Source organism: Pogoniulus pusillus, chromosome 15 (assembly GCF_015220805.1).
Source record: "Pogoniulus pusillus isolate bPogPus1 chromosome 15, bPogPus1.pri, whole genome shotgun sequence".
NCBI classification, from domain to species: domain Eukaryota; kingdom Metazoa; phylum Chordata; class Aves; order Piciformes; family Lybiidae; genus Pogoniulus; species Pogoniulus pusillus.
Genome location: NC_087278.1, coordinates 21,058,634 through 21,069,905, shown reverse-complemented (window position 1 = coordinate 21,069,905; position 11,272 = coordinate 21,058,634). Strand labels below are relative to the sequence as shown.

At 43.9% G+C, this 11,272-nt stretch overlaps 1 protein-coding gene across 11 annotated transcripts in view; it reads right to left on the bottom strand.

Moving 5' to 3' along the window:
* Positions 1-11,272, bottom strand: part of WNK1 (WNK lysine deficient protein kinase 1) — a 118,296-nt gene that overhangs the window by 41,642 nt on the left and 65,382 nt on the right. For 8 of the 11 annotated variants that reach the window (XM_064155676.1, XM_064155668.1, XM_064155670.1 and 5 more), the window contains exons 5-10: positions 11,088-11,176; positions 9,587-9,806; positions 9,048-9,384; positions 7,641-7,828; positions 4,308-4,565; positions 2,192-2,620 (exon numbers count right to left, since the gene is read on the bottom strand). In XM_064155676.1, coding sequence (XP_064011746.1) covers positions 2,192-2,620; positions 4,308-4,565; positions 7,641-7,828; positions 9,048-9,384; positions 9,587-9,806; positions 11,088-11,176 — 1,521 coding nt within the window. Of the gene's footprint in view, positions 1-1,399; positions 2,621-4,307; positions 4,566-7,640; positions 7,829-9,047; positions 9,385-9,586; positions 9,807-11,087; positions 11,177-11,272 lie in introns of all 11 variants that reach the window. The other 3 variants (XM_064155667.1, XM_064155675.1, XM_064155678.1) reach the window with 3 other exon arrangements.

The window sequence follows — 11,272 nt, the reverse complement described above, 5'->3', positions numbered from 1 at the left end:
TTTTGGGGAAGTAGGCTGCAAATCAAAAACCATTTTGTCTTCACTGTTTTAGAAGCTTGTGGCTCTTGTTGACCAAGATCTAAATGTCTGCTGTCTCCCACTGCTCTAACATCTGTTCTCATTGACTCAGTTTGTGCATTGAATAATCATTTTTAAAAGAATTGGATAAGAGATCCCACCACTTATAGGCTGTAAAGTGAATGTGATCCCTTATTGTGTTTTCCAGATATACTTTACATCTAGGAATTCACTTCAATTCACAGCAGATTCACAGCACTGCAAATTCTCCTACAGCACCAAAATCACTACCTAGGAGACTAACAATTAAAGCTGCTTTGGCTTTAACAAAACACCTCTGTTATCCCATACAGAAAGCCTAAAACAGTTTTTGATCTTACTACAAAAAGGAGCAAAGATTCTCCTCCAGTTGCTTTACACAAACACTGAAGTTGCTAACTCACTAATAAGTATAAAGTGTCAGAGAGCATCTAACTCCAAGAACAGAAGTAGGAGGGACATTTACTTCAGGAAAGCCTCTCTTCACAAAAGTTACCCAGTGAGTCATTTCAGACAAGTGCAGGCACAGTGCATACACAAACCCCTCACAGCCAGCCTGTCACTGTCCACTGCATGTGCAGATAGGCTGATAAAACGGCTACATCCAAGCTAAGCTTCAGCCTTCAAATTGTGCTTTGTATAGGGACACTATATTTTTAGAGTTACAAAGAAGCAACATCTATTAGCAACAGTTGTTTGTGCCACTAATTTACTACTCAGCTTGTTTAGTTGCTTTAATTATCCTAATGCACATTCCCAAATTCATGTACACATACATAACATAGCTCCTTCCATTCCTCTCTTCCCACTTTCTTCCTGCAGGCCTAGCAAAAGCTCTTGCATTTCAGACAATCATCAAATCAACCTCGTTGCTGTCTAACGAAACGTTACTTACACCAAAGTTCAGCTTCAGATAAGACATTCTCATTGATGGGCTAAGGAGCAGCAACAGGAATACAAAGCAAGGTTTACTCTCACTGCTGATTCAAACTGTGGACAACACATTTCATAGAACCCCTTGTTTAAAAGCCAGTTTGGTACTCAAGCTGTCTTTTCCCAAAAGAACAACCAGTCCCAGGCTGAACCCTAACTATTAGTTGCCCAGAGCACAAAAGCCCTACCAATAATTCAGCCAAATCTGAGCACAAACCAAGTGGCTGCTGCTGCCTGATTAGTTTACTGCAGCCTGTTCCTAGCACAGCGCTGACTTGGCAGAAAAACACACCCATGCATGCTAACACTTAGAACCACATGGAGCAAGTCTAAGAGCAGGGCTCCCCTTTAAGTGCAAGGTATGACTCATAAAAAGCAGAGAAATTCTGGAAGGGTTTGCTCCTGTAACCTGAGGATAGAGTGCAGGTGTTCCTGATGAGAGCGAGGTGGACAAGGCCTGCTGAGTCGAGGCTCCCTGAGGGAAGCAGATGAAGAGCTGCGACTCTTGCAATACCGTCTGAGGCAGCTGAACAATGGGCAATGAGAAGTCTGAACCAAAAGCAGAAGATGAGCCCCCTGTAGGGGGAGGAGACTGGAAATCGCCAGTGTCAGAGGAAGTCAGCTGTGAGGAATCACTGGAGTATTCTGGGCTTCCTTCCAGCCAGCTCCGCCTGGCAGAGCCCCCACTGGGACCTGCTAACTCAGGACCAAGAGAGTTACACAACTCCTCTGTCACAGGCTGAAGCCGACCATGCGACCCTGTGCCTTGAGTGGATTCCTCTTGACTGCTCTCCATAGAGCCCCGGCGACTTCTGTAGACCCGCTGGGGTAAGGCTGCCCCTTCTACTGGAGCAGAGGGCGGCGTGTGCACATGGAACTCAAAGACACAGCTCGCTCTGCCATCACCGCTGTGAGAGAGCACAGCCGGGGCAGAGTGCGGAACAAATACCTGGTGGAACGTCATCTGAGCAGGATCTGCACTCAGAGGAGCTGAAACACTGGATAATGGAGAAAGGGGACCCATCCCAGAATCCAGCCTCAGGTTCTGAACGTGTCTTGCCAGGTATGTTTGCCCCAACTGAAAGTCGAACACAGAGCTTTGTGGAGGACCACCTTGCCCAAGGTTTGACTCTGAGACCTGCTTCAATTGTTGTTCAGTCACATGAGAGTTATAAGCTACTTGATCATACTGCTCCGATACCTGTGACGGGTAATGCATGCCCACCAAATACACAGCTTCTGGATGCATTCTGTAGTGAGCATCCTCTGGAGGTGTTGGTCCAGATCTATAGTCATTGTGGACAGGAGCTGGCTCAAACACAGGATTAACTTGCACTTGCAGAGGCTCTCCAGTGACTCTTTGGGCTGTTGTGCCCAGCATAACAAATGCCTCTGGTGTCCAATTGGTGGGACTACCACCAGGAGGAACTAAACTCTGGCCAGTCTTCAGCAATGGCTGGAAGTGGCAAGTTTGGGCTTCCAAAAATGAAGTGCTCTTGCGCCGCTGAGCAACTGCCACCTTCGGCGGGCAGACAGGCGGTGGGGAGAAAGACACCGGCCGCTCATGGACGGTTGGGAAAAATATCTGAGAGTCTGGGAACGTTGGGGTTCCCCCACGTGGATGCTGAGGCTGTATTGACATGAACAAGACAAGTAATTCATACATTGAAAGTGAAAGCACATCAACATGCATAGTTCACTAGGCAGTTCTGTGAAGTAACTTTATAGAATGATTACTCGACTCATGGTCAAAAACATACAGTACTCAGGAGATTTAGGTGAGTTGTAAAAGCCATTAAATACATCCATGGCAGGCATAGCTACAAATGGAAGCATTTGCTTGGGTTAGAGCTGCTTTTCCAGTCCAATTCCAACCATTCTCAAAAAGAAAGGAGTTTTGCTGCTGGCAATGGAATGAGATTTACAGATGCAGGCCATCCGCTGTGCTAAGTGCCTGAAATCCAACCACACCTGAGCTTACTGCCATATGGGTAACAGGAAAATTCAGCTGTTGATAGCAATGACAACGCAGAGCCTCTAGTTTGTACTTGGAAAATAAAATTACATGGAATCTTTGTGTTATCCAACACAGCAGGCAGTGCTGACATCTTATACACCGTCTAGAGAACCAAAGCAAAACCTTTCGCGAGACAAAAATGGACCCATCCCAGTTTCTGGCTGGAAAAAAAAAGCATGACAACACTGCAGAGCCTCTGGATTCTGCCACAGTTGATCCCTTGGATCACACCTTTTCTCACAGGACACTAGCACTCTGAAACAGACCTAGCTCTTGCCTCAATAGTACACAATCTGGGAATGTTTATTAGAGCCCCACTCTATTTGATGTGCTACTTCCAACGAGGCTCATCTAATTTCAAACTGGCAGGGAAAATTTCACTGAAGAGTTTCTATAAGCATACAACTGAGTAATTCTGCATTTTTCCCTTCTGCCTATGGACAGTATGCAGAGACACAATGTGTCGTCTACCCTAAAGGAAAATAAAATGGCAAGAGTCAGTAGCAAGTGCTCTGTCTTTAAGACAGACAGCATTCAAGACATTTTCAATTGTGTTCCCCCCCCACATTCTTTCTCCCCAGCCCATTTTATTTCTGGAAAAGCAGCAGCAAATTTCCATATTGGCCAATCCTAACAAAGTCCTACAAGATCAAGAACTTTTCCTATGTTCTGAAAATTGATTCCACTTCATTTTATAGAGGAGTGCTTCTTGAAGAATATTTTATATAAAGCAAAGCCCAAAACTGAGAAGAGATTACCTCGAGCCTTGCAACTATCTTGCATGGGACATTTTGAGAAACATGAAACTATGGATTCCTCTCACCAAGAAGCATCTGAAGTGGCACTTCCAATGAAAACTCAATAGAAAATCTTCAGGAAGCTCCATGCTGGGAATTTATGGTACCACTAACACAGCTAGCCAAGGCTCTTAGAATCATCACCTACAACAATCAAGCTTCAAAAGCCAGTTGTTTTGTCTAGGGCTTATTAACAGTCAATGCTTGCTTAGAAGTTGGAAGTTAAAATACTTAAGGAGGTTATGATCTCATCTTCCCTTGACCTTCTGTGTTACAGTTGGGTAATTTAATGTATACTATCCTCAAATACAAACCAGAAATGGTCAGCCACTCGCTGATGGTTAAGTGTAGTGCTTCCCAGGAAAAAAAGCAATTTAATAATCAACATTCTAGCAGCACAAAGAATCAACTCTTCAGTTTCTCATTTCAAAAATGCCCAAAGGCCAGGATGTATTTAATGATAACTTATCTTACTATGCCAGGAGGCAAATGGTAACACATACAGGACTGACAAAGAGGGAGGGCAGGCTGGAGCGTCGGTGCTTGCGTGGAGAGGCAGAGTGCATGGGCAGGACACTTTCCAGGGCTTTAGAAAGCTTTTCTGCAAAGGTTTCTTCAGGGACAGTCCGAAGGTAGAAAGGAGAAAGAGGTGCAGACAGCGCTGGTGGTGGGGTGCAAGGAGCACTGAGAGGGATGCAGGACACAGAGGGAAGAGCAGGAAGGTGGGGGACACAAACTGACATGCTACGACCACGTTGAGGCTAAAGAAGGAAAACAAAAGTTAAGAATTGAACAGTTGGAAAAGAAAAATACCAACAACAAAACTGGCAAAAACTATAATGAGGTAGAAAAGAAACACAGACAATGAACGACCCTGACTAGTATGTGTGCAAGAAGGTACAAGGATGCTGAATGAATGGCAACACACACTGGGAACAGGCTGTGTGCACCTCTGAGGACCCAAGTTTGACTTGGGTCATGAGCAGTGCGGGAAGCTCCCTCGTATGCTTCTAAGAAGCATGCAGAAGGCAGAACGGACAGCAGAGAAGTTTCTCTGGGCTACTGCTGCAGGCCACTGTGCACACTCACAGCATCTGGTAGTCTGACAAACAGAAGAACCTAAATAGATAATGACAGGCTTTCAAACATCCATTCTTAGCTTAGCCAGTGGATGTGTGTTTACATTTATCACCTCACCCAGACTCTCTGCTTGGGCACCTCCCTGCCTGAATGAAGTGGGCTAACTGTATGTAGCTGAATCTAACTAAAAATGTACACATCCTACAACCTCTGTTGTGGAAAAAAAATCGTTTAAGGTGTGGAAAATTCAGTACAATTAGTCTGAGACAGGCATTTTCCAGACACTGGGCCAAGGCAAGTGTTAGTGTTTTGTAATCCTGACACAACCCAGAAGGCCACAGGTCAAAACCCAACAGAGCTGGAAGAAGCAAAATTAGGTTTTGGGGTGGGTTCTGCCTTGTTTCTTGTTTTGTTGGGTTTGTCTCTTACTTATTGTTGGGTGCAGTGTGTTTCACTGTGGGTTTTAAGTGAATGGAAAGATGATGTCTTCAGCAGCAAGCTCTCCTTCACTAACACTGTGTGCCTCCTGTGAATGCAATCCACAACTACTTAACGTAACCGAAATCAAATGCAGACCTCTAGGGGAAAAATCACCTGCAAGATATTCAGTGGGAATCTGATTTAGAGCTTTCTGATGTAAGAAATCTTGTCAGACAGCTCAAGAATTTGGAAGAGAGGTACAGGAGAGTTCCAAGTGTTAAATATGTACTTCACCTGTAATTCTCACCTGTTCTAAGACAGGACTAGTTATGTGTGCCACGCTTGACTAGCCGAACTGTTCAAAGCGATCTCCAGTAATGGAGACTGCAATATTTAACTGCCCTCATTTGTTGGGAAAAAGACAAATCCCTTCCCAAACAACAATTCTGTGATGCAATTCAAGCTTATTATTTTGTACTTTGACAAGGATGCTGTGATCTGATTTGCCTTCTATTTTACAGCAGCTTTTACAGCCTGCTCTTCTCTCAAAAGCACCTTTAAGCTCAGCTTCACTATTTCAGTCTTCTCACATACACCATGCTATCTGTGTTTCTGGTGAAGTTTTTTGGCCACTGTCCTCTGAATTCTCTCCCAATTCACCCTCAAATTCACTGAAAGCAGGGAGTCCAGGATAGGCTTATAAACAGCCAAGAGCTGAAGAACTATTTCATGTAGCATGATGGTTTTATTTCTCACAGCAGCAGGATGTTTTTGACCATGTCCAGCTTGCAGTCCAGGGAAATCCCTGACTTTTGGTTTCTTGTGTTATGGGGTTTGTGTATATTTGTGTTTGGTTGGTTTTTTTTGGGGGGGAAGGGAAAGCAGAATTGCTGCCTAGTCAGTTGTTGTTCATCCTGTACTTTTGCAGCTGATTGCTCCTGTTTAAGCATGAACATTGTCTTGTCCTGTTTGAACTGCAAATCTATTCCTTTTTAAGGACATCTCTCCAGCTGTCAGTATAGTTTTGACTTGTCATCTTGTCTTCCCAATAAACTGAGTAATTCCTGGAGTATTCTACTCCATCCTACCGACCTCCTGGTACTGCTATCATCAGCACATTTTAGTAGTGATCTAAGCTGCTTGACTATACCTCTACCATATGCTTGTTCTCCTACCTCCCCTCAGAAGAGCTTTGTTTCTCAAGGTAGAAGCTATCCATCCAAAGACAGTTAAATGGCTTCTGGTCCAATAAATGCCCACACATCAAAATATGGTTTACACAGAACAAGATCTTAGAGGGATTAAAAAAATGCATTGATGAAGGCCTAGCAGTATCCCACACTTCAGGTTTAGTGCCTTTGAAAAACAGAAATGCTCTGTTTGTGAGTGAAACCAGCATGCTTTCCAAAATGCCAGTAACACCAACAAAGCTCTAACAAATCCTCCAGCTACAAGTACCAAAAAGTGAGAGCCCTGAGTCTCAAGTGTCACATCACCTTCCTTCTAGTGCTGCTACATTATACTATCATGTCTCTGCCTCAGATTTGTGTAACAAACAAGTGACAAGGGAACCACTGAAGACAATATAACAGTAGCAGAAGTTCTACTCCAAAGTTAGAATAGATTTCTGCATGCTATCATACTCAGATCTCCAAAAACATACCAAGGGAAAAAAACATACCAAAATAAAAAGGGCAACACAAATGAACATAGTAGGAAGAGTATTTGTGCCCAGTGCAGACTTTCCAGGGAAAAGGACGCATGGCAACTGATGAGCAAATCAACACAAGCTGGAAATAAAACTGGGAACGAGGGTGTAGGGTCTTTTCAGTCTGGAGTTCTCACATGCAGCATTCTATAATAGTTAAAAACATCTTACCTGCTGAATCTGAAATCAAAATCTCACAGAAAACACACACAGCAATTCCATGCTCAAGCAATAGCTCACATTGTTCTAATTCCTTCTCCAAAACAGATAGCTTGACCCCTGGTAACCTCATAGGCTATATATACCATCATCTTTCCAAGTGAGATTAAATGCTGGCTTTCATATGAGTGTCCTTTCCTGAGGATGTTATTTACATCCATCAAAATAAAAGCCCCAACCCATCATTAAGTGCACTTAAGCTTTAAAAGACATATGCCCTTGCACTTCCCCTCCCCTACCTAGATTCAATTACCTTGCAAAAACAGCCCCTTAACTCTTCCCACGCACAACCTGCATTACATGCAAGTTCTGACATACATGGAAGGCTGCCTAGCAGACTTCCCTCTGGCCTTCCATGAGAAGTACAAAATGAAATCGTGGTTTTGCTGTCCTGTATGTTCTGGCTTACCGCTGCAGGCGGCTGGTATCCTCCGTGTTGCTGTGGCTGCACTTGCCCAGCTGGAGCTGCGTAGCCCTGGACTGCGGCCGTTGAGATGGACTGGTCGTGCTGAGAACCATAGGACACAGTCTGCTGACTGCTCACACATGATTCCGTATAAACAGAGGACCCCTGGCCACTGTCAATCGTCCCATCAGCTGCAGAAGTTCAAGAGAAAAACCTACATTTCACCCACTGCAGTCTGGATTCACAACTTCAAAAGGTACTGCAATCAAACCTGAGACCGGTACTTATGCCATGTCACATGCAACTCAGCAGCATTTTACCCCAGGATTAGTATTTTTTCCCCTTCCTCAATACAGTAATTCCTTACCAGTACTCCTTCCCTACCCTCTGAAATGAAGTCAGTAACCTCAGGAGTTTTGAGAGGATGCTCTAAAGTCAATAATGCTTCCTATGGAAGGTCGGACTAGAAATAGAAACTTGAATCCCACGTTGATGTGAATGATCCTTCAGAGCTTTTTAGTTATAACTTTTATTACTTAATTGCACACAGGTCTATAAAACAGGTGTGCAGTGCTAACTGGTAGCTGTGCTCAATGCAGACAGAGTAGAGAATGTAAAACTCCCATTACTTAAAGAGCAGACAGTAAGTTGCTTTTTTAACTTCAGCACTCTAATATGAGAGTTCTTGTCTGCCATCCTTATTTATTCAAATGTTAGGGTGGCAGAAAAGGAAAAGTTGGGAGTGTTAAGTCACCTTTCCATGGAAAGCATGAAAAACAGAACATGAAAGCTTTTCTCAGAAAACAAGTTAGAAGCCAAGGTGCTTGTATATTAATTTCATCTCCACCTTAAACATAAGTTCACAAGGATTCAAGTGTTTCTGTTTGCTCCAACTGCACTGGTGCAAGAGCACATAGCCTGCTGCAGGGCCACAATATACTGTCCCTACAGAAGGGCTGCAAAACCCAAGATGTGTTCACCTGGTTCATTTAGTCTACTGAGCTGAAGCAAAGCAAAAATGATTTTGTCCCAACACACTGGATTGCAAATGGCCAAGACTTGACTCAGCTAAGGGACAGCAAGGTAATCTGTTTTGCTGAGCTTTCTTGTGGGCTTATGTTCTCCAGCAGGTAGCAACAGCTGAAGAGACTGACTTGCTAGACCCACCAAAAATCATAGAATCATAGAATCAACCAGGTTGGGGGACCTCCAAGATCATCCAGTCCAACCTACCACCCAGCCCCATCCAGTCAACTAGACCATGGCACCGAGTGCCTCATCCAGTCTTTTCTTGAAGACCTCCAGGGACAGTGCCTCCACCACCTCCCTGGGCAGCCCATTCATGAATCTAAGGTATGGCAGAGCTGTGCAAGGGCAAGAGTTCCTAAGCAAGCAAGCTGGCACACTTACAAAGAACAGATATACTGGGTTGCTGGAACTGCAGCTGTTGGTGTTGATCGGCTTCTGGCTCCTCAGGCTCCACTTGTGTAGAAACAGATGCTGAAGTAGCAGGGACAGGAGTAGTACCAGTGACAGATGGAGAATGCTTTGACCCTGCTTGGGAAGCGCTTGACGGTTGCTGTTGCTCCAGCTGCTGCTTCTGACTACCTTCTTCCTGAAGCTTCTTCTCCTGCTCTTCCCGCACCAACTGACGCTGCTCTCGCTTTCGCTTAATCAGAGATACCCTGTCCTTGATGGCTTTGGCCATCGTCTTGTGATCCCCTTCACAGACATAGCCAGACTCCACCTGAAGGAGGAGGGTACATTTAGAGTTCAGACTGTCACAGCAGCAGCTGCTGCAGTGCTACTGCTCTTGCACTAACTTCTCACTCACCAACTCCTCAATTTGTTCTCTTTCTAGAGGGTAACGACAGCAAACACAGGGGCTGACAGACTGTGTTCCACTGTCAGAGGTGCTTCTGAGACTCAGTAAGACTACCAACACTTACCATTTCCTGTGCTACATCCTCTGGGACGTCTCTCTCCAAGTCAAAGGAAAACTCTATTGCCTCATTATCTTTGTATTTGCCCTTGAGCTTTTTGATGTCTTCAATTCGCAGCCAGAGTTTAATGGCAATTTTTTCTCCATCATCTTCCTCTGCTAGCTCTACCCGTACTCCTGTCTCCTCTTGGAAGAAAGCATGATTCAAAAGGTCCTTAATAGCATATCTATTGGGAAAGAAGGTGGAAAAGACACAGTTAACAGGCTTTCATTAAACATTAAGGATAATCCCTTCAGCTTATTCTCTATGTTTTGCACTTCTCTCACAAGCCAGCAGCCCATCATTCAAATTTCTCTTTAGAAGAATGATGGAGAAACAAAATGGATCAGTGCTACAGATGGACCAAAAAAAGCATTGCAGATTGGACACAAGTAGTAGCAGATTCCAGCCAGTTGAAGAGGACATACATATATTAACTAAAACAGCAAGAAAGCTTGAAGAAACAAATTTCAGCATGACCAGAAGCAGCCTAAAAGGGAACAGCTTAAACTACATGGCAAGAAATAGGTGATATGCCACCAGAGATTCAACTTTAAATGGAGTGGATTTGTTCAAAACTAAGAAGAATAGAAATCAAAGATATCCAGTGACAACATCAGGTGTAAAACTTCAAGAGTTAATAGAAGAGGATGAATAAACATCCATAACCTGATCAAGTTCTGAATCAAAGAGCAGGAGGCTAGAAGAGGGCTTAAAGGCTGATACATTCTTAAATGAGACAGTCAGTAAGCAACGACCATGTAGAAGAGAATCAACTTGAAATGGAGAGGAATTTTTTAAAACTAAGAAGAGTAGAAGTTAAAGATATCCAGTGACAACATCAGGTGTAGAACCTCAAGAGTTAATAGAACAGGATGAATAAACATCCATAAACTGATCAAATTCTGAATCAAAGAGCAGGAGGCTAGAAAGAGGGCCAAGGGCAGTCAGTAAGCAACGACCATGTAAAAGCAGACAAAACAAAAACCAGAGCTCATTAATAACACAGAGCAGTTAGATTTCTCCTAATGGTGTAAGTTAATCCTTTCAAGCAGAAGTCACCTTGCAGAAAATGCAGATGGAAACAAGCAGCAAGGATTTTTACCAAAATAGAGACCTCAAAATACTTATCCATGAAATGCCAACGAAATCAAGGGACAGGAAAAACAACGGATCACAGAACAACAAACCACCTGAACAATACCTGGGAACCCCAAAGGTTTGTCCTCCACTGTGCTGCTGACTAGGTCGGAGTTTTAACTGAAGCAGCAGAATTTTTGACTGAACTGCTGGGGGTGGCTGCTGCAGCATTTGCACTTTTCCTGACAACTGCTGAGTATGAATCTACCAAAGAACAGAAACTGCAGCTTCCCAACTGTCACCAGAACACAGAAGCCCTGAGGAATCAACTGGGTCTGACACCACAGATGAAAGACTCCACCTTTAGCTCCCTAAAGAAAGAGCTTACCTTTCACCTTTGTTCTGCCGGATGCATCCCTCAATGATCTCCTTCACTTCAGGGATTGCTACTTTGTCAAAGCTGGCTGGCTTGACACCCTGGAACATAAAACAGAGAAACTGGAATGCCCACCTGGGAGGAGTTTTACTGTTGTTTAGTCAAGAGAGAGCTGGCCTGAATATCGTACTAGTGCA